We start from the raw sequence: 24,233 nt of genomic DNA, 5'->3' as shown, positions 1-24,233 counted from the left end.
ATTTAAAAAAGTAAGTAAGAAACTCAACTCCCTTATTCTCACTAGGAACCAACTTAACTCTCAACCTTCAGTTGAAAAGTTTTCAGAATTCAAATTTCACGAACGTATTAAAAATCTTTCTAGTGCTTCTTTCAATGATGACGAGATAGCTCTTCTATCTTTAGGTCTTAAATTCTCTTTGAATTCAGACCGGTCTGAGAAAGATCTCACTTCCTTTTCCATTGAACTAGATGTCTTGATTGACAATCTTTCCAAAAATAATAAGATTAAACAGAAAATTAGAAATTTCTGTCAGTTTACTATTACAAAATATCAACTTTCTCTCAAAGAAACTCCTTCATACTTGAATAAGTCTAGTCATAGGAATTTGAATATTTCCTTACATAAATTACTTAAAAAAATTTCCAATTATAATCTCATTTTAACAAAAGCAGACAAAGGTAATTGCCTTGTAATTCTTGATAAAATTGACTATGTTAACAAAGTTGAAGACTTTTTAAGCTCCAACAATTTCATTTCTTTAAATTCAAATCCTATCAACAAATTTATTTCAAAAACTCGAAGTTATATAAAAACTTGTGAAAACCTTTTCTTTGAATTCAATAAAACTCACAATTTAATCCCTAGCAATCCACAAATTCCAAGATTATACGGTCTCCCGAAGATACATAAAGATGGTACTCCAATCAGACCAGTGGTAAGCTTTTACAATACTCCTGTCTCTATCTTGTCAACATTTGTCTTACAAGTGATAAAACATGTAACCAACTACAAACCTGCCAATTCAGTAAGTAACACTTTAGATTTAATTAATAAAATCAAAAACTTTCAACCTAATTCCAACACCCTCATGATATCCTTTGATGTTAGCAACCTGTTCACTTCTGTCCCAAAATCTGAAACCCTACCTTTAGTTTCTAACTTGCTTTCTCAACACTTAACTTCAGACTCCACCAAAATAGATATATTAACTTTACTTAAATTTTGCATTTCCCAAGATTTTTTTGTCTTTAACAATAAATTTTACAGTCAACCTGATGGCCTAGCAATGGGTAACCCTCTTTCACCTTTCTTGGCTGACATTTTCATGGAAAATTTAGAAAATTCATTCATAATTAATAAAATTGATAATATTCTCAGTTGGCACAGATATGTTGATGACTGCTTGGTTTTCATAGATGGCAACTCTATTGTAGCACATGATATCCTTAACTCCTTAAATAACTTGCATCCCAAAATCAAATTTACACTTGAAATAGAACAAGACAATAAATTAAACTTTTTAGATCTGACTATAACAAAAACTTACAACAAATTAGATTTTTCCATTTACAGAAAACCAACCCAGACTGATCATGTCATTCCTTTCAATTCATTTCACCCCATGCAACATAAATTGGCTTCCTTCAATTGTTATGTTAACAGATTGTTGAACACTCCCTTATCTCCCTCCAATTTTAATTTAGAATTAAATACTTTAAAACAGATTGCTGTCAACAATGGTTATCAACCATATATCATTCACAAATTAATCAGTAAATTTAAACTCAGATCAGATAGAAGATTGGCCTTTAACTCCACCACCTTGGTTAATTCACCTTCTGTGAGATATTTTTCCTTACCGTATTTTGATCAAAATATGTGTACTGATATTTCCAAATTTATAGAAAATACCATACCTGGTACAAAAATTTCCTTTAAATCTCAAAACAACTTAAGTAACTTTTTAGTAAATTCTAAAGATAAAATCAACAAATTGAACTGTAGCGGAGTCTACAAGCTTAACTGTTCTGATTGTTCGGCATCTTACATTGGTAGAACCTGTAGACCTCTTTTCACTCGTATTAATGAACATATAAAAAAACCTGATAAATCTGCTTTTGGCCATCACATAAAATTTCACAACCACAACTTTAGTCCCAATAGAAATTCCAAAATATTACATAAAATAGATAATAAAAATTTCCTTAGACTTGACTTGTTTGAAGAGTTGGAGATTTCTAAAGAACTTTCCAACAATGATCATTGTCTAAATACTCAAGTAAACTTGAACAGAGATTTCCTTCCCCTTCATAAGAGGATTATGAATTATTAATTAATCACAGTTTATTAATATAATTTATTCAATATTTTTCCTCTACATATTCAATCAAACCCATAATGGACCACTCCTCAAGTTGGTACCATTATTTTAACATGACACTTGACACATTCTGTCTCAAGTTGTCCTTCTTCATAAAATACTTTGACTGAACCACATGGCCTGAATCCAAAAAATGTATTTTTTGGCTATAAGCCTATTTTATTTTATATAATTTTAAATATTACAATGTACAATTCACTTATCATGATACTTCCTGTTGCCTGACAAGTAAGTAATCTCAAACAATTTTCCAAAAATTTTTTAACCTTAAAATTTCACAACTTCAATTTCACTAAATTCCCTTTTCAACTAGATCACTTACTTTCAGGTGAGCACTGATGATGACAAAAGTCGAAAGCGCTTTGCAAGAATTTTAATATATTATACACTTTAATACAAAACCTCTTCGATTCATTAATTGAAATAAGTGTATTCAGCTTTTCCAAATCCTTTTATTGATCTACAGTATGGTAGCCCCAGCTGATTTCTATAGGAAGTTATCAATTCGAAGAAGTCTATTACAAATTGACATATGGTTTTTAAATAATTGTTTGAGAGAAGATGTCATTCCGAAGTTTGCCAGAACCACAATGCCAACCAATATACCACCTCAATTGAAACACTCCACTGAGAGAAAAATCATCAGAAGTGCTGTTTGCAAACACTATGCCAAACTAGACCGTACTAATGTGGACTTGAAAATTTGTTATGACAATCTTATCTCTAATAATTTTCATTTGTTACAAAATTTATTCAATGATATTTCAGACCAAGTGGCTTATCAAAGTAATTTAAAATTTAAAAAAGTAAGTAAGAAACTCAACTCCCTTATTCTCACTAGGAACCAACTTAACTCTCAACCTTCAGTTGAAAAGTTTTCAGAATTCAAATTTCACGAACGTATTAAAAATCTTTCTAGTGCTTCTTTCAATGATGACGAGATAGCTCTTCTATCTTTAGGTCTTAAATTCTCTTTGAATTCAGACCGGTCTGAGAAAGATCTCACTTCCTTTTCCATTGAACTAGATGTCTTGATTGACAATCTTTCCAAAAATAATAAGATTAAACAGAAAATTAGAAATTTCTGTCAGTTTACTATTACAAAATATCAACTTTCTCTCAAAGAAACTCCTTCATACTTGAATAAGTCTAGTCATAGGAATTTGAATATTTCCTTACATAAATTACTTAAAAAAATTTCCAATTATAATCTCATTTTAACAAAAGCAGACAAAGGTAATTGCCTTGTAATTCTTGATAAAATTGACTATGTTAACAAAGTTGAAGACTTTTTAAGCTCCAACAATTTCATTTCTTTAAATTCAAATCCTATCAACAAATTTATTTCAAAAACTCGAAGTTATATAAAAACTTGGAAAAACTTTTCTTTGAATTCAATAAAACTCACAATTTAATCCCTAGCAATCCACAAATTCCAAGATTATACGGTCTCCCGAAGATACATAAAGATGGTACTCCAATCAGACCAGTGGTAAGCTTTTACAATACTCCTGTCTCTATCTTGTCAACATTTGTCTTACAAGTGATAAAACATGTAACCAACTACAAACCTGCCAATTCAGTAAGTAACACTTTAGATTTAATTAATAAAATCAAAAACTTTCAACCTAATTCCAACACCCTCATGATATCCTTTGATGTTAGCAACCTGTTCACTTCTGTCCCAAAATCTGAAACCCTACCTTTAGTTTCTAACTTGCTTTCTCAACACTTAACTTCAGACTCCACCAAAATAGATATATTAACTTTACTTAAATTTTGCATTTCCCAAGATTTTTTTGTCTTTAACAATAAATTTTACAGTCAACCTGATGGCCTAGCAATGGGTAACCCTCTTTCACCTTTCTTGGCTGACATTTTCATGGAAAATTTAGAAAATTCATTCATAATTAATAAAATTGATAATATTCTCAGTTGGCACAGATATGTTGATGACTGCTTGGTTTTCATAGATGGCAACTCTATTGTAGCACATGATATCCTTAACTCCTTAAATAACTTGCATCCCAAAATCAAATTTACACTTGAAATAGAACAAGACAATAAATTAAACTTTTTAGATCTGACTATAACAAAAACTTACAACAAATTAGATTTTTCCATTTACAGAAAACCAACCCAGACTGATCATGTCATTCCTTTCAATTCATTTCACCCCATGCAACATAAATTGGCTTCCTTCAATTGTTATGTTAACAGATTGTTGAACACTCCCTTATCTCCCTCCAATTTTAATTTAGAATTAAATACTTTAAAACAGATTGCTGTCAACAATGGTTATCAACCATATATCATTCACAAATTAATCAGTAAATTTAAACTCAGATCAGATAGAAGATTGGCCTTTAACTCCACCACCTTGGTTAATTCACCTTCTGTGAGATATTTTTCCTTACCGTATTTTGATCAAAATATGTGTACTGATATTTCCAAATTTATAGAAAATACCATACCTGGTACAAAAATTTCCTTTAAATCTCAAAACAACTTAAGTAACTTTTTAGTAAATTCTAAAGATAAAATCAACAAATTGAACTGTAGCGGAGTCTACAAGCTTAACTGTTCTGATTGTTCGGCATCTTACATTGGTAGAACCTGTAGACCTCTTTTCACTCGTATTAATGAACATATAAAAAAACCTGATAAATCTGCTTTTGGCCATCACATAAAATTTCACAACCACAACTTTAGTCCCAATAGAAATTCCAAAATATTACATAAAATAGATAATAAAAATTTCCTTAGACTTGACTTGTTTGAAGAGTTGGAGATTTCTAAAGAACTTTCCAACAATGATCATTGTCTAAATACTCAAGTAAACTTGAACAGAGATTTCCTTCCCCTTCATAAGAGGATTATGAATTATTAATTAATCACAGTTTATTAATATAATTTATTCAATATTTTTCCTCTACATATTCAATCAAACCCATAATGGACCACTCCTCAAGTTGGTACCATTATTTTAACATGACACTTGACACATTCTGTCTCAAGTTGTCCTTCTTCATAAAATACTTTGACTGAACCACATGGCCTGAATCCAAAAAATGTATTTTTTGGCTATAAGCCTATTTTATTTTATATAATTTTAAATATTACAATGTACAATTCACTTATCATGATACTTCCTGTTGCCTGACAAGTAAGTAATCTCAAACAATTTTCCAAAAATTTTTTAACCTTAAAATTTCACAACTTCAATTTCACTAAATTCCCTTTTCAACTAGATCACTTACTTTCAGGTGAGCACTGATGATGACAAAAGTCGAAAGCGCTTTGCAAGAATTTTAATATATTATACACTTTAATACAAACCTCTTCGATTCATTAATTATATGCAGAGACTTGGACTGTCGGAAGATATTGTGTGTCGCCTCTGTTTGGAAAATGATGAAGCAGCAGAGCACATATTTTGTGCGTGCCCCGCTGGGGTCCGAATCAGGTTTTTAGAGTTCGGCAGAACCGTACTCTAACCATCTGATCTGAAAGACCACTCAATATACAAAGTAATCGGCTTCGTTAAGAAGCTGGGTTTATTTGGTCGAGTGTGAATAGATATGAGCCACAACAAACCCTTGCGGATTACGGTGGAGGGTCGAATAGACCTACTCACTTTGGACCTAACCTAACTTAACCCTCTCATAAGAAGTTACTCGTACTCTTTTTATTTTATTTTTCTTTCTCATTTCGAAAGCAATTCATTTCAATGTTAGATAAAAGAAACGTGATTATCTTACATTATCTGACCCCGTCGATTCTATCATGTAATACTTAAAAGTTTATAAGAGATGTCATTTACGATTTAAAATTGTGAGCAAAACGACAGTAATCCGCCAGCTGATAGATGACATCTTATCTAATCAACTGGCGCTCGAGCGTAAACTGGAACACACAAGTCACTTAATTGGTCACCTGTTCCGTTATGATTTTTTATTTTGAGTTGAGATTGCCGTGAAGATTCAAACCACAGATATAACTTCACCTGTAAGCTATCAAATTCGGTAGAATATCACTGTTTACTAGAATTTTATTGACAGGATTGAAGGGAATTGTAAATCAATGAACCTTTTCATTGGAAATTTTATTGTTCCACAGACATCGTTAAAAATTTATACGACCCATCACAACAACGAAAAACAGATATTTCACTCAAACAGCTGATCAAACACAAAATAACATTTGAAAACCAACAATGTAGGTAATTTATCTCATACATTGAATGTAAAAATTACAAAGATACAACAAAGAAAACTGAAGAGATCAATATTCTGAAAATGATTTTTCCATTGTCCAACGAGACATATTTGCATAAAAGTCTCATTGGTAGCACTTCCACAAACGCCTTTTGAATAAAATTCAATATCCATCGCAGTAGTAGTCAGGGAAGTAGTTGAGAGAGATGAATGTTCGGAATTTCATTTGATATTCTGATTCAATCAGACTGTGTCTCCTCAACAGTCATCTTAGACTGTTTAGAATCTAACCGAGAAAAAATAAATATTAATTAACGTGAATGGAATAAGAATGAATCATTCTCAGAGTATTAAATTTCAATTATTCAGGTTCAAAATTATTAAAATATTTTTTAAAGTTATATTTGCTCGTACACTTTTCAGCTGCGGCAAATAACATTTTTTTCCTTTTTTTTTAAGGACAAAACACAAGCACTACAGGAAAATCCTCAAGGCGCTCTAAAAGCGGTGTAAGTGTGAAAGTAGCTACTCACGTTGGATTTGAATCGGTGAAGAATGAATGGAAAAACGTTCTCAGGAAGTTTATTCCGCATAAACGCAGTTCTCCAAATGAAAGAATTCTCAAACAGTGTACTGAGTTGAACCTCAAAACGATTACAAATGCAATACGGATTTATCTCAATCGCCACAAAAGAAATAACCAATAAAAGAATTTCTGGCAAAAACATAACAATCTGCACTGATAGCAGACAAGCACTATTAGCCTTGAACAGACAGCGTGTTACTTCAGGGGTAGCACTAGAGTGCCACCAAGATGTAGCCAAAGCCTCGGTAGATAATAACATTATCCTGAGGTGGGTTAAAGGACACGACAGGAGTAAAGGCATTGCCGACTCTTCAGCCAAGGAAGCGGCTGGACTAAGAATTTTAGGACCCAGTGGCACACACGGCCTGATGACTTCGACAATTACGGAACTAGTCAAATGTTACACCCATGCTCAATCTTTAAAGAGATGGGATGAAATTAAAGGATGTAATCTTGCCAGGATCACCTTGGGCGACCCTGGGAAGCTGGCGCCGAAGAAATATCTGGCGATGACCAGGAAAAATCTACGCCTTACAGTAGGATTTCTGACTGGCCACTGTCAGCTAAGGAAACATCTACATAATATGGGGCTAGTGGACACACCTCTATACAGGATGTGTGAACAGGAAGATGAGACTGTCAGGCATGTCCTGTGCGAGTGCCCGGAGTTATCGTCAATAAGAGAGTGTGTGTTCGGCGAGTCTTGGCCTACTCCTGCCGATATAAAGGAGATGTCTCCCAGCGACCTGTCCACCTTCCTGGAAAGGACAGGATGGACGATGACCTATGAGGTCAACTCCTCGGGAAGATGTACAATGGGTCACATGTGGCCTAAGTGCGTGGGCTTACACTCACCCTCCCTACTCTACAGATACAGATACCTCAAAACGATTAGTAGCCATAGTTTGTCGCGTATTTCTGATAATAATAATAATAATAATATTAATACCGTTTATTCTTTTTAGATCATTCAATTATGATGTAGGAAACGTCAAATATAAGTATATTAAAACAAAAATATGCAGATTAAAATATAATGGAGTTCCATCAAGTGAAAAACAATTATTATATACAATGAAAAGAGAAATGAAAATTTCTATGTTTTTTACCACTTTTAATTGTAACTAACGTTACTGCAGTTTCGTCCTATATGGACATTGTCAAACTAATACAATAAACTAATAGTTTAACAGTATAGTTTAATAGTATTAGTTTATTGTATTACTTTGAGAATTTCCATATAGGAGGAAACTGCAGTAACGTTAGTTACAATTAAAAGTGGTAAAAAACATAGAAATTTTCATTTCTCATTTCATTATGATCTCCTACCACGTAATAACGGCTACATCATCAATTTATTATGTACAATTACATTCGAATACATATAAATAATACATTATGTAGTCTTTTGTATAGAAGTATTCCACTGAATAAATAGTCCGATCGATTAAAAACTCTTTGAGGTTCATTTTAAACTTTTTGATATCGGAGAAATTTTTTAGAGTAGAAGTATACAATTGAAAAGTCTTGGTCCGGCCAAAAAAGGGGGATTTTCATAGGTTGAAGTCCTATCTTGTTTGATTTTAATTAAATTTACCGATCTTGTGGGATATCGATGGCACTGAGAGTTCGACTCGTAGTCATTCATATTTCTTCACGTATAGACTAAACAATCATAGATATACTTATGATGCACTGTTTGAAACCTTTGGTGTAGTAATGAATATTACTGGAGTTTTTTCCCAACACCAAATCGTTATTTTCAACACCTTGACACGTGTTTCGATCACCAAGTGATCACTTGCTGGGAAAGTCAAAATTTTATTTTGTTTAAATGAGGGCCTACATGATTCGGTTCTATCTAGATTAAAAATTAGGCGAAGAATTCTTTTCTGAGCTATAAAAACACGATCCGCTCCTGTACAACCTCCCCATAAGATGACACTGTATGACAGTGTAGATTGAACCATAGAATAATACACGTTAATCAAAGATTTTACATCCAAAACCTGACGTAGTTGCAATAGTGCATGAAAGCTGCTATTAAGTTTTCTAATTACATGATTTGAATGAAATTTCCAAGATAAATTTGTGTCAATGTGAATACCCAAAAATTTGGTTGTTTCACTCAGGAGAATTGTGACATTATTGACTAAAACCTTTATATGATTAATAAGTATTTTTTCACCAAAAAATTCTATTAATATTGATTTTTCTGCATTTACGTCAAGCTTATTATCATGACACCATGTCGTGAAATTATTGCTGATAAAATTCAGTCTCTCTTCGAGCTCTTCAGGACTATCTGCTGCTGCAGAAATCGATGTGTCATCAGCATAAAGTATAATCGAAGATGTTCCAATATACTCTGGCAGGTCATTAATTTATAGCAGAAATATAAGCGGCCCCAAAATGGATCCCTGGGAACTCCAAGTGAAGTGTCAAACATGTCCGAATCAACACCATTCCATCTAACGTATATCCTTGTGTACCTTATATACTTATTATACTTATTATATAGCTTATATGACAATATGCAGTTTAAAAATATTCCACGAATTCCTATAGTACATAATGTTTCCGATAGAATATCAAAGTTAATAGAGTCAAATGCCTAAGGGCAAGCGCACACTACATACGTTTTATCGGCCGAAAGTTTAGTCTGGTTGAGTTGGCTGGGGGCGCACTACAAAAACAAAACTGTTCGGTTCGGTGCGGGTACGCAGAACACCAACTGAAAAGTCTGAACAGTTGTTGATGTATATAATATTTTGATGCGTTGTATTGAAAGTATTGAAGAATGTTATCGAGGAAAGCTATTATATTACCAGCGGAATATTCTTTTAATGCTTTATTATATAATGCAGGTCGCTTTTCACTTACCGCAATTAAATTTTCTACTGAACATTCGGCAATATTCGACATAATTATGAAAAAAAAAATGTAATGAAAACGCGAATATATTCAAAGACAAAATAGGTACTAGATAATATTAGATATCAGATATCAACAATGGAATGTAGAGTGAGGAGTCTGCAGGCACCGACTGTTTAGTTGGTGAGTCTGCGCACTCTCATAAACACACAGTCTGAATAGAACTCGGCCGATAGTTGTCCAACTTTGTAATTGAATCAGAACTGGGAAGCCTATCCAACTTGTTTCTGATTATTCAGTCGGCCGACTGGAATCGCTTAGATGTGCGGACTTACATTACGACTCTATACTAATAAGCATCCAACTGAACTATCGGCCGATAAAAAGTCTGTAGTGTGCGCTTGCCCTTAGATAAATCGAAGAAGAACGCACCGACATACTTTCTTCCCTTGTCAACATTGTTGTAAATGCGTTTCATGAAAGCAGCAGTCGCTCCTTCCGTCGATCCATTCGGACAAAACCCGTACTGAAACTTGCTCTAAATATTATTACTCAACAAAAAATCAAGCAATTTATTATAAATACATTTTTCGATGATTTTACTTATAGTATGTACTTGGAATCGTGATGGGTCGATAATTGTTCAGGGTCAGTGGATCATTTTTCTCAAATATGGGAATGATTTTTCCTATTTTTAAAGTATATGGAAATGTTTCTTCTTCGAAAGACTTATTCATTACGTAACTAAGTGGTTCCAAAATAGTCGAGGCGACAACTTAATAATATTAGTAGGTAAGTGGTCGAAACTTACAGATCTTTTATTTCTCATGCAAATGCTTACATTATACACCGCTACTGCAGTGACTGGTTGGAAATAGAAACTATTCAGTACACGAGGCCCTACCGTGCCACTAGAAAAATTATTTGAGCGATAACTGTTTGTATGGTCAATGACTGAGGTTACAAAATGTTCTGAAAAGAATTCGCAATGATTAATTGATAATTTTTTATCTTATCATTAATACACATTTGTTTCGGTATATCTTTCCTGGACTTTCCCGTATATTTATTTACGACTTTTCAAACCTGGTTGGTTTTTTTCTTGGTTTGTTCCACAAGAGTTGATTTTTTTCGCGTAGTAATCCCTCTTAGTTCTATTAATATTAAGTTTATGTGTTCTTCATGTTATTGTATAACAATGATATGTTCTTGTTTTCTGTATTTTTTGTTAACCAGAATAAGTCTTCCAATCGTCTACTTTCCTCTTTAATTTCATCTGTTACCCATCTGTTACCCATCCATTACTTTTACATTCTAGGTTAATTCTAATTTTAACTGGTGGACAGTGAAGGTCCAAAGCGTATATTAGGATATTGACAAAATTTTTGTAACATTCATTGATGTCAAGGTCACCTTCATATACAGACTGGTAATCCTCGGTGCTTAGAAACTGCTTCAATCCGATCTTGTACCGCTCTTGGTGGAATCAAATGTGCCAAGTTACTTGAACAACTCCCATGAAAGTATCTATAGAAGAGAGACAAATCTCCAACATTTCTTCGATGTTCCAGACTATCCATACATGAGAACAATTTCTAAAGAAGGTCTGATCTGAGCTTTATAAATTATCAAAAGTTGCTGAGGTGTGTAGAGTTTTCTGGTTCGGAACAGTCGTGTTCCAAGCTTTTGAGAAGCAGCCTTTGCAATTCTTTCAGCGACATGATTGTGCTAAGACATATTGGTGTCCATTTTAACCCCCAACAAACTTATGGAATCTCAACTTTTGTATAAGATGGCAATATGCATTTTTGTTTTTTCAAACCGAGTAAATTTACATGGGTTAGAAAAAGGGGTACCAACTTGGAATTCATGACATGTGGAGTATAAGCAAAACCCTGAAAATCGAGCGTTCTTATTCAACTTTTCATATTAAATCTTGTTAAAACCACTTTATATTTTCAAAAGAATTTGAATGATATGTGAGAGGTAAAATGAATAGTAGGAGTAGAAAGTTAATGGGATTTCAAAAGCAACCATTGCGGCATCAAAATGGAAAAAAAGAACACATTAACTGCTTGAGGACTTTTTGTTTCAGAACCCTATTTGAAAAATCGACTTCCGCAAAGATAATTGATAAATATTGAACTTATTGTTATACCAACTTTTGCATATTTTGTTTGTGAGGCACGAAGACGGGTCGAAGTAACACGGCCAGTGTTGCCAGAAAATTTTCATGCTCAGCAACAGATTGGGATTCAGCAAAACAACAGATTGACGAAAAACAGTGGAAAATATGATTTATAGTGTACGATGCATCCATGTTAATTTCCACTATTTGAAGTCATTCAATGATCGTTATTGAAAGCAAACTAATCATTATCATATAGATTTTAATTCTCAAACTGTAGATAATTAGGTCTAGAATCAAACCAGATGTACTGCAGAAGAACTGGCAACAAAATATGGAGCTCCTCTCATGCGAGTTTTTCTTCATGTGCAGTGGATTGATTCGCTATATTTTGCAGTCTAATTGCATTTCGGCTTTGTTGTGAAAGATTCGATCTTTCCGCTAGCAGATTTGTGAAAAAATTGTTATGGATGGGGTTAGGTTCGGTTAGGTTGGGTTAGGTCCGCAACCCGCAAGGATTTATTGTGACTCACACCTATTCAAACTCAACCAAATAAACCAAGCTCATTAACGAAGCCGATTAGTTTGTATGGTGAGTGGCCTTTCAGGTCAGATGATAAGAGTACGGCTCTGCCGAACTCTAAAAACGGATTCGGTCCCCGGCGAGGCAGGCAAGCACAAAGTATGTGCTCTGCTGTTTCATGACTTTCCAAACAGAGACGACCCACACTGACTTCCGACAGTCTGAGTCTCTGCATATGATGATTCAAATGTTAGTGACTTGTAAGAAGGCCTGTTAGACATCTTAGTTCATGCCTAATGTAGTCCAACAACTGTTTGGTATCAAGCTTCGAAAGGTGAATAAACGCCTTGGAGTGAGCCAATCCTGGAAGATTCTGCCAGAAGTCCATAAATCTTCTTGCCAAGATGTTCAATCTTTGTTTGACAAAGCTTAAGGCGATGCTAATGACATGTTCTGGCCAGGAATCCAGATCAAAAATAATCTGTTAAGTCTTCCTATCGAGGAGAGTCGTTTTTGGCAATTAGCTACCAATTTAGACGTTGTTCAGTAAGAGTCAAGAGCTTCCAACGCCGCTTGACTGTCCGAGAATATTTTTATTGACTTGTGTATAAGGTTGGATTCTTCCAATCTCTCCGCACATAATTCAATAGCGTAAATTTCCGCTTGAAATACAGTCGCTTAGGTTCCTAGGCAGGTTGATATCTCTGTCCTGGGTCTGCGACTGAAAACATCTGCATGGTTGAGTGGAAGAGTAGCGTAAGCTAAACTCCGTCAGTATAAATGAAGACAATTTATTATTATTATTATTATTATTATAACCGGTAGGTGTTTTTGATCCATCTGTGAACCAATAACTATCTACTTCTAATATTTCCTTCTCCTGGAGGATCCAGTCTTCTCTACTCGGGAACAGTACTCTATAAGGCAGTTCGTAGTTGACAGTTGGAGGCTTAAATTCAGAGGTCATTTCCAGAATGCTGCGACTTCCAGTGTCAACCAACAGTCTGTTGCACTCTGCATTGAATTGATTTGTGCCAGCCTCTCTCTCCAGAAAAATGTGGAGAAGAGGTAGATCTAGAAGGATCTCCATGGGCGCTGACGGTGTGGTACTGATGGCACCACTAATGACCAGACAAGCCTGTCTCTGTAAGCCAGAAAGCTTCGCCTGGGCCGTTTGCTGTAGTCTATTACGGAGGAGACAAATTTAACAAATCAAAAATCATGAAAAAAGGTCCAGTCATTGTCGAGTTATAAAATTGCGACTTTGTTCAATATTGAACATTCTGATTATAAAAACTGTCATTTCGCTTGGAAATTACTAATTTTTTTATGAAGGAAAATAGTATTCCCCTTCAAAATTTTTTGTAACGACTCCTTTTGTTGTGATGAGTTTAAGAATAGTTGTTCAAAAAGATTTCAAAATTAATTTTCTACAAGTTGGAAATACCTGAATAAAAGGGATGTTTCTAATAGTTCACTAAAAGACATTACTTTTGAATATATATTTTGACAACAAAAATATATTTTTATCAAAAAGCCAAATATCATCTTCCACTATGTCTCATACTTCCAATCAGCCCGTTATATAAAAACGATTACTGTTTTTGATATGCTTCTAAATAACAGGAAAAGTTGACGTAATCCATACATTCATGATCATGTATTCATCTGCAAATAGACACTTTTCCAGGAATTAACCAGATAAACAATCTTCGAATTTTTCAATGAGTCAAGTAATATCGTTTATAATATTATTCATCTCTGTAATCTTAATAAAACACGAGATGAAACATTCAAATATGGCAGTTTGTTCTCAATATTAGGTTGTTTCAAAAGTTTTGTCCGTTTTAGAGAATTTTGTAATCTATACATTGATGCTTTTGTTTTTTTTCCAAATTTTAATTTTTTCCCTCTTCTCAGCTCATTACTATAATACGATGTCGGTAAGAGATTTTCGGCCAAATTTTCTCTACCAATCGAAGTTGAAATAAAGAGCAGCCGAATTAGCCCTAAAAATTAACCAGTCATTTCGCAATAATAGTGTTAATGAAAACACTGTTTGACGTTGTTTTGCGAAATTTCATTCCGGAGATTTTAGCCTCGAAGAAGGGGCCCGAAGTGGTCGACCTACAGTACTCCAGGAGGAGGATTTGAGAACCCTAATGGAGACTAACCCATCACAAATGGTGCGCGGGATGGCGGAACATTTGTGCGTCAGCTCTCATGCGGTTTTTGATGGGTTAAAAGGTATCGAAAAGGTGGAAATGCTAGAACGATCGATTTGAGCGTTCGACAGAAACTGTCACGTTTCGAAGTCTGCTCTTCTTTGCTTTTGCGCAACAAGAACGATCCTTTTTGACTTGGATCGGGACAGAATCTAGTTTGAACTGAACACGCCTCACGAAGCCGCCTCACGAAGCCGCCTCACGAAGCCGCCTCACGAAGCCGCCTCACGAAGCTATTGTATGGTAAAACACGTGTTGCGGTGTTGTAAACTGTTTATGGAAGACCTCACAATAAAGTTTCCTTTAATGAAATGAATGAAAACAGTTTTGTCTAATTTCCACCAGTTATTTTATTTTCATGACCCGGTTCGGGTTTTATCTCATTGTCAAGTATAAAACGAATTAATAGATTTGAAATCTAGCTGCTCATTTAGGGGTATATATTTCGGGTTTTCAGTTTAAAAAATCTGTTTAAAATCTGTTTTTCCGTTAACCAGCTATCACACTCCTACGAACGAAAACCCTCACAAGTCGAAACTTGTACGAGCTAAGGATTAACGAGGTCTTACCTTTCAACGAGTGATTTCTAACACGTTTTTAATTGATTTATTAATTTCCATGGCTTCCAATGAATTAATTTTCTTTCCTTTATGACATGTGTAACGGAACGGTAATAGTATTAGTAGGGACTATATACCGTTATGCTATTTAACAAAAATGGTAAAGAAAATCCCTCAAAGACAACTTACCTTGAGTGGATTGCGGCTGTCTCATCAGAGTCCTGAGATTGGTACTAGTTCTCGAAATCGAAGCTATCGAGAAGCACGATATTATGCGGTGTGATAACACATAAATATTATCATCAAAATAGCGAATAATTCACAAGTTGAACTGAGCAGTCAAGAATGGTGGAAAATCAACCACATCACTCCAACACACCACAGAGGGCGCAATCATATTGAATTCGTTTTGAGGGTACAGGGTGAGACAAATTTGAATGAATGAAAATAAATATGTTAGCCGTTCTGAAACAAAATGTGTTTAGGATTTTGAGATTTTCTTTACTTATCTTGATTCTCATATATGTTCATACATTGTAGATTTTTTTGTCCAAACAGAAGTGTTCACGAAGCTTTTTGTCAAAATTTCTACCGGTTTGGCCTGCATGCACCATATGGGAAACTTATTTATTTTTCATTTCTCAGAAAATTTTATTTTTGATAAAAATTGATGTATTGCAGGAAACTTGGATTTTAGTTGTCAAAATTCAAAATTTCCGAACGGTATACAATAGAAATTTTGATCAAGAGTAAACTACGCTTATTTTCGACATCATTAAAAAGGTCATTTAGAAAAGTGTTTGAAATTTAAAAACAATATTTAGATTTAAAATCACACCCACCTACGAAACAAAACAAAAATCAATTTCGTTATGATTCTAGCTTCATAAAGAATACTAGTATCTAATAATTGAATAAATTAATTAATGCTAAACAAGTGAGTAATATAAATCTGTGAGTTTACGATCACTTCAATTGATGTGTTGAGTACCTCAAAGAGTAGTTCTAATTTGTATATGTATTGAACATAAATAAAAAACATATTACAAAAACTTTCAGAAACCTATATAATCAATCACTAAATCGTTAAATTTCCACATGTCTTCCATCCATCGCTAAACATTTTATTGTTCGTGCACAATATTCTTTATTGCCATTTTCTAAAAGAGAATTCGGTATACTGGCACAACATTGCTAAATAACATCGATATTTTGAAATGTGTTACTGTTTGTTATTGGAACTATTTTCTACCTTCCCGATCTTCCATTTCACTTTCAATTTCTCGAAATTATGCAATAAAAGATCCAAGGTAGATGACTACTCGAAGAAAATTTCTCAAGGAGTGGGTAGATTAAGATTCAAACACTATGATGAGTGATTGTAGGGAGTTGTATAATTTCCAACGTTAAAAAAACTACACTTCGGTTATGTTTCGGTGTGAAAATAGGACCACAAAATACATCGAGCTCTAGCTCTCTATTTCAACATTATTCAAACAAACAACCAGGGGTAACCGATATCGTTTATATCAAGTAAGGAATCCCCTTTAGGTATCGATACCAAAAGTTCACAAAAGTAAGTAAATAATAGAAAGACAAGATATATGTGGTAAAAAAAACTTGATTTAGTTTTAGCCAAAAAAACAGTATTAATAACGATACAGCTCACTTGTGATAGTTATTGTTTTCCACCCTGGGTACAGCTTCGTAGGAGGATGTTGTCTCGTCGAGAGTGACCGTGTAGCAGGGTAGGCCTAGGCGTTTCGAACGAAGCATCCAAAATGCTCGCTACGTAATCACTTCAACTGAATGTTCGAGTTGGGAAGTGATTGCGCTCCTGGGTGAACTTATTTTCCAACCAATGATCCAGGCTTGGGTTATGAATACTACCCCGGGATATCTTCAACTAGATATTCGACCCTTATCTTCAATGGTAAGTAAAACCAAGCTGAACTGAACCGTTACGTAAAGGTAAATTGATGTAAAGTAGGGTAGTTGCTAAGCCTACGTAACGTAAAATAACAAGTAGCAATAGTGAAAAAGGCCCCAAAAAGAACATATTCGTGAAAAGTTTGACAGAGTTCACATAAATTTGAATGTAATACATGCAAAGGCTGATAAAACCTACCACGATGATGGATGGCCTTGAGTAGTCATTATTCAATGTGAATTTAGCAAACTTGTGTAATTCGGGAACAAATCTTCTTGAAATAGTCAGAGGACCTTCCTTTGACTAACTTTTCAGCGAAATTACAAGAGTTTCAAAGAAAAATCCGCAAACAAGCGACATACGTCTTTCCAATCTTTCGCAAGAACACCGAAAAAACGATCATTCTCCTCAACTCTCCTATTTTTCATATATAACAAAAAACGACCGCTTATTTTAAATTTTTTTCATAAGTGTCGTTCTTTATAATTTGGGTTGGGAACCCTGATATTTATAATGGAGTGACCGCGAGTTCTATTAAACCTTCTGATGACCAGCAGAAGTGAGGTTATGTTATTTTGTAATGAATTCCCAAAATGATGAAAACAGTTGATAGATCTTTCTATATTTTATAAAAATAAATTTTATAAAAAGTAGAAGTTAAATAATGAAGTTCAGTGAGTAGAAATTAAAAAAACTGTATCCTTTTTCTTATTTTTACTGCTACAACCTCTGGAACTAACATAACCCGTCACAACAGGTCTTCGAGCATACACCTTATCCTTAAGGTACCCCCATAGAATTACCCTTTGAGATAATACTATGATTAAAGTAATCGTAAACTCACCGATTTATATTACTCAATTGTTTAACATTAATTAATTTAGTCAATTATCTCTTGTCATTAAATCATACTGATAGTTACTATGGATATACTTACAGAGTGAAATATCAATTTTGCACCAAAAAACTAGTAAAAATTTAAATCATTTTCAACAAACATCGATATACTAGTTCTAATAATCAATTGGACTGAATTTCGCATTGAAATATTATTATAGTAATATGAGGGGGAGCCTCAGGTGTATATGAGATACTTGTACTCTTTATGAGGCTGGAACAATAAAAAAAGGATTTGTTTTGTTACGGAGATGGGTGTGATTACAAATCTGTATATCATTTTCAAATTTCAACAACTTTTCTAAATAAACTTTTTTTTAATAATGTTCAAAATAAGGGTAGTTTACTCTTGATCAAAATTTCTATTGTTTGTTCTCCCCTGTATACCGTTTGAAAATTCAGAATTTTGACAACTCAAATCCAAGTTTCCCGCATTGCACCAATTTTTATCAGGAATACATTTTTTCAACAAATTGGTAATAAAAAAGTTTTTGAAACTCACTGTATACTGCAGAGCATTCACCACACTCTATTATATTCTATTCGGTCTCGTTTGGGTTCTGCATTGAACATTAAACATTAAAGTGATCATAAATTTCCACAAAATAAAGAAGTCATCAATTACACGGCTCATAATGAAGAATCACTTTAATACTGAAAGAAAGTCGACAAAATTTGAAATCAAAGAGAAGATGAAGGAAAAAAGTTTTAATTGATATTTTTGTATTTGTCTTCTATTCATAGAAAAATTCCTATAATTTTGAAGAAAACGTTGAGTATTATATTATGATGACTTCATGAGCAGGCACCAAATCCTCATTTAGGAGAAGAGTTTCATAAATTTTGTGGATTCCTGAAAATGAGCTGGACAAAAACAAAACGAAAAGATTTGCCGTCTCAATTTATGTGTCAGGCTTTCATCTCTAACAAAATGCAAACAACCCGCCCTCATAATTCACCAGCAATAATACTGTAAATCTTAAGTTACTGCTTCAACCAGAACCATTCTAATTTTCCACTAACCACAAGATACATTTACATCTCCATCAAAATCCTTCAACAACATTATCGCCCTTTCTTCCCTTCGCTCGATCTCTCAACACGATCGTTTCTCCCATTCCGAAAACATGGAACAAAAAATAGCCACTCACGTCTCCGAAAGTCGCATATCTCGCATGATGAAAAGAAAAATAACTTGCCACCCTTTATATAAATGGCGATGGCACGAGTGACGCCAACGTGATTCCCGATTCATAAAATGTCATCGCACCCAGAGCCGAACTTGTTCATCCCGATGGCATTCACGAAAATTGACAATAAAGGGGGTCCTCCGTTGCCTGCAGAGATATGTTTACAGAAACATCTGCATTCTATCGATGAATTCATATTTGCCTCATGGAATATTGATTACAGAAGACATCTGATAAAGATTCTTCACTGCATAGAATCCAGTTGCATGACCCCGTTTGGAAAAATTGGAATGCAGATCTAAAGTTGAAGCAAACGAAACGAAACTAAAACTGATGGCAAATTCTTATCTGCTTCGAAAACTGACCATTTAATAGAAAATTGCGCATGCTAGTTGAACTGTAATAGTTATCTTACTAAGAGATTTTAAAAATAAACTACTTCAGGATCAGATAGCTGTTATATAATCGAAAACAAAGTACATGTAGCTTAAGAACGGATTGGTCTCCGAGAATAAAATTAGCAACCATGATGGAAGATGATTTTTTCTTGAAATTGAGCTTGTCTAATCCACTCCTCAGGAAAGGCGGTTTTAAAGAGAAAAAATACGTTATTATCACTAATGTATCTCTTTGAAATTCTGCAAGAAAGACATTTCAAAAACTACATATATTCTTAGAGAATAACGAAGTCTGACTTCGAATGATACTCGAATTCAAAGTTCATATCATACCGTTAAAGCCCAATATTTTATTTGGTGTCCTTTCAAGAATAATATGACTGCAACGAAAACTTAACAGAGCCGTTTTTTAATATAAAAAGTAACATTTTTAAAAAAGTTCGGACACGTCGATTTCTAATTAAAGGGGGACACCTTTCAGACTAATCAGATTTTTTGTAGTACGCACCCCCTCGGAGGGGTGTTTCAAAGGTCTTTCGAATACCTTTACATCTCTGTTAAAAGAAAATTTTTGTAACGATTAGTTTTCGAGATAATTTGAAGATTTAAAGGTATTTTTATTGAGTTCAACTCTTTTTAAAATAAATCAAATTGTTTTTAAAGTACAATTTTCGTTCAGAACTGTCACAAAAAAAATAAATTTTTGCTTTTCATGACAACCTGCTAATACGTGTCCATTTGATTTCGTAAAAAAGTAAGAATTATTTGTTTATTACGAGGAGATTTTTTCGGGGGATGGAGTTGGTTACCACCCTTACATTTTAGGTAAATTGAGTGGCACCTCCTTATGAAGGTTGCCTTTTGACGTGGATATTTTATGCTTCTGATAAAAAAGTGAATCATACTAAAAACTTACCTACACAACGAATACAACCTGCTGATTTCCTTGAATGCTGATGACACAGAAAAGTTTAAAAAACTGTTTTAGGGTTAATAAATCCCAATAATTGTTTTTAAAGCACACACAAAAAAGTAACACCTAATAAGGGTAACTCACATAGGAAATTTATAGTAAATGTTCAAAATGTGCGCCATTTTGATCCATGCAACAATAAAGATTTTGTTTGAATTTTGCTCTTACATTATTCAACATCTCAGGAGTTATAGCATTCATCAATAATTCTACGACGTAATTCATCCAAATTGGCTGGCTGTGTGGCATAAACTTTAGACTTTGAATATCCTCACAAAAAGTAGTCCATCTGGTGATTGTGCTGGCCATTCAATTGGACCTCATCTGTCCATTGTCCTTCAAAATGATTATTCAAAAAATTTCGAACCTGCTGGGCATAATGGGTCAGAGAACGAAAAGGTTCTTGAACAAATCAAATACATATAATCATTAACTTATTCACACACTAAAGCATTCATTTAGACTTATTGGATACTTTCTGATCTAACATGAAAACATTATGAAAATTCCTGTGTATTTGTTTAAAATTTTTTTATCAGTGATCATGTTCAATCAATTTTCCAATTGATTTTTGAATTAGATTTGCAGAGGAACCCATGACGGAGATTAAGGAAATTTAGGGACCATAAGAAGCTTCACCAATTTTACAGGTCTAATTAGAGGTTTAGAGGTCTCCGGAACCTTTAGACCTGTAATTAGGTTTGAAATTGTTGATGGTTTGAATAACAAGAGTCGGTTTCTTAGTAGAACTACTATGAATAGAATAAAAATAGCGACATGGCCATAGCCATAAGTAGTCCAGATCAATCAATGATTCTCAATATACATGATAGGCTATAAAATGGTGTCATTCTCCACTAATTTTAGTCGTCTTGTCCCATTTTTTTTAAATCTCTACTATGTGTCCATTATTTCTTGAATGTAAATTTCATCATGCCACAAAGTAATTCACAGTTGGAAGAAGAATTTTGTTGGGGAAAATCATATACAAATAATTTTCCTGGCGTAATTCGTATTAACAAAATTTTAAGAGATTGGGATAAGTGGTGTTCGCCCTTATTTTGATACCTCTTCATTTATAAGCATCACTTGATTTTTGCTCATTTTTGACCAATTTTAAAACAATATGTATAATTTATAGTCCTCAAAATAGTGGTTGCAATGTTCTAATGTTACAATTTTCGACGTTTAATCAACTTCATTATAGGTGTAACGGGCCGTTCAAGTATTACGTAAGCATATTTATTACAATTACTTATCCTCCCCTATCCCTTGTCAACAAAAGTAAGCAAAGCTCTTACCCCCTCCCCATGCTTACGTAACCATTGTTTTATGCATTTGTCTTTTAATATTTTCTGTTTTTTTATTCATGAGCAGCAGTTCATCTAGAAATAAGAAAATAGATTTAGGATAGAGGACTTTAACACAACACTATATTGATTCAAAAAAACTTTATTGACACGGTATTCAACAATGAGTAAGGTACAAACTTTATAATCTTGAGTGATATCACCAACAAAACAAACTTCTTTAAAATTTTTTGTAGACATATTAATTCCAATTAACAGTCTTCAGGTCATGACACCCGAATCCATGATTCTAAGTTTTCAGTGACTTTGGATGTTTGCTGCTGAATGTTGTGTGTCTGCTCACTTCCATCCGATTTTGGAATGTCTACGTCGTCCTCATCATGCCATTCAACATCGTGGTCCTTTAAATTTTGAATAATGCACATCAGTTCATTAGCACGATGAGCAACGACTCTTATAGGCCTAACTTTGACATCAGTGTGCGTGTTTACTTTTTGGTGGATCTTTTCGAGTGACCATTAAGTGATTTGACGACGGAAGTATGATAAAGACTACACTGAAGTGATTACGCAATAATTGAACGGCCCCTTACACAAGACTTGGACTTATACTTGTGATACACTCTTTGGAACCTTTGGTGTAGTAATGAATATTACTGGAGATTTATCCCAACACTAAATCATTATTTTAACACCTCGACACGTATTTCGATCACCAAGTGATCATCTTCAAGAGGAAGATTAATCTTCCTCTTGAAGATAATCTTCCTCTTGAAGATGATCACTTGGTGATCGAAACACGTGTCGAGGTGTTAAAGTAACGGTTTGGTGTTGGGATCCCAGTAATATCCACTTGGACTTGTGTTCGGTTCTCTTCATTTCATAAATGAAATTATCAATTTTTTTACTAACGTAAAGTTTCTGATAATGATGAAGTCTATTCACAAATTCATTTCTATCTCCATGAAATGTTTTGCGATCCATTCCAGAATTCGCACTTGCAAAGGAATTATCTAAGAAATATTCCAAAACGTAGAAAATGAATTTGTAAACAAACTCCATTATTGCCAGGAAGAAAAAGATTTCAATCATTTATTGGGATGGATTCGAGTATTCATCTGCTAATTACTCACGAACCGCTGATCCCATCTCGTGAGGTTTCTGTCGATCCCAAAGATCTCTGTAAGAGAAAATGTCATCTTCTGTCCTTACTCAGGTTTGCCCTTCAAGAAGAGTTGAGTCCAAGCAAGACATTCTTAATACAACCCAGTCGTATAGCGCTGTCGGGTGTTAGATCACCAAAGGTTTGTCTATGGGCTCTGGTTTCATCCAACAACATTTTTCCTTTCAAAATACTTTCTCGCATCATCCTCGAATATATTGCTAATCAGCAGCAATGGCCAAGTCCGTCACTGCAAGCAATTCGGCGCTTTTCTTTCCATACTCGTGAAGTTTACGCGAACCGATTGTCGAGCTGTATAGGGATAATATTTCTCGAGGCCCAACCTCATTTTTTTCATTAGGGGTTGTCTCTGTCGACGGGAGCACTTCTTGATTATGCGACGAGGAGCGAACGTCATTGTTAGAGAGTTGTTTATGGGCGTTCGGATGAAACATTGGCCCGTTCGAGTGCTCTCTGAAAGGTACGATCTTCTTTTGTTTCAGGAAAACGAGTGGAAGCCGACAATTCAACTCTTGGACATTGGGGTGCTTTTTTTATTTTTTAAGGGTACGATCATGGAAACTATAGAAAAATATCTGAGGAACTCTTCTGACAGACAGATTTTATAATTGGTTTTAACAATTTGCTGCCAAAGCTGGAAATAAAGTACGTACAGTTTCGTTGAGAAGAAAGGAAAAATAAAAATGAAATGAGTGATTATATAAAAAAAAACTCGACGTTTCGAGTTGGTATCCACAATCTTCTTCAGGTGATAACACCAATAGATGATGGTTGTTTTATTTCTATCGTTTTATTTATTTGCATAGGACCTACATTTCAGAGGAAAAAGATTGAATTTCTGCTTCTCCATCATTGGAAAAAAATATGGGAAACTTTCAGAGATATAAAAGTAGGGTGCTAATGCCGACTGAACGCCTCCCCCCACCCCTTTTGACCTCGAGACGTCACACGACCTTGAATGACGTCACCTAACCTTGAACGTCGTACACGTAGTATGAGCTTGAATGCGGTGTTTGACCTTGAGTGTGGGGTTTGACCTTGACGTTCGACACTTCGACTACCTTGAGCTTGCTCCATGGCATTGAATGTTGACCTTG

General features: G+C 34.3%; 3 protein-coding genes across 5 annotated transcripts in view; 2 read left to right on the top strand and 1 right to left on the bottom strand.

Annotated features, from left to right (window-relative positions):
* LOC111505570 (Rap GTPase activating protein 1) overlaps positions 1–24,233 on the bottom strand; it is a 923,489-nt gene that overhangs the window by 486,417 nt on the left and 412,839 nt on the right. The gene's annotated exons all lie outside the window — the stretch shown is intronic.
* LOC141485736 (uncharacterized) lies at positions 2–3,499 on the top strand. Its single transcript, XM_074183088.1, has 2 exons — positions 2–2,371; positions 2,472–3,499. Exon 1 carries the CDS (start codon positions 851–853, stop codon positions 2,093–2,095), a length of 1,245 nt encoding a protein of 414 aa, XP_074039189.1. The 5' UTR covers positions 2–850; the 3' UTR covers positions 2,096–2,371; positions 2,472–3,499.
* Positions 3,531–5,481, top strand: LOC141485734 (uncharacterized). The gene is made up of 2 exons (XM_074183084.1): positions 3,531–5,309; positions 5,410–5,481. The coding sequence occupies exon 1, from the start codon at positions 3,789–3,791 to the stop codon at positions 5,031–5,033; it is 1,245 nt and encodes a 414-aa protein (XP_074039185.1). The 5' UTR covers positions 3,531–3,788; the 3' UTR covers positions 5,034–5,309; positions 5,410–5,481.

The sequence above is a fragment of the Leptinotarsa decemlineata genome, unplaced genomic scaffold, assembly GCF_025532065.1.
Source record: "Leptinotarsa decemlineata unplaced genomic scaffold, Ldec_3_MD MMD2_P_RNA_scaffold_2, whole genome shotgun sequence".
NCBI lineage: Eukaryota > Metazoa > Arthropoda > Insecta > Coleoptera > Chrysomelidae > Leptinotarsa > Leptinotarsa decemlineata.
Note: the sequence above shows the minus strand (reverse complement) of the source record. Positions and strands in the feature narration are given on the sequence as shown.

Excerpts from the sequence above, each read along its gene's own strand:
- LOC141485734 (XM_074183084.1), top strand. The coding sequence starts at position 3,789 with ATGATATCCTTTGATGTTAGCAACCTGTTCACTTCTGTCCCAAAATCT.
- LOC141485736 (XM_074183088.1), top strand. The coding sequence starts at position 851 with ATGATATCCTTTGATGTTAGCAACCTGTTCACTTCTGTCCCAAAATCT.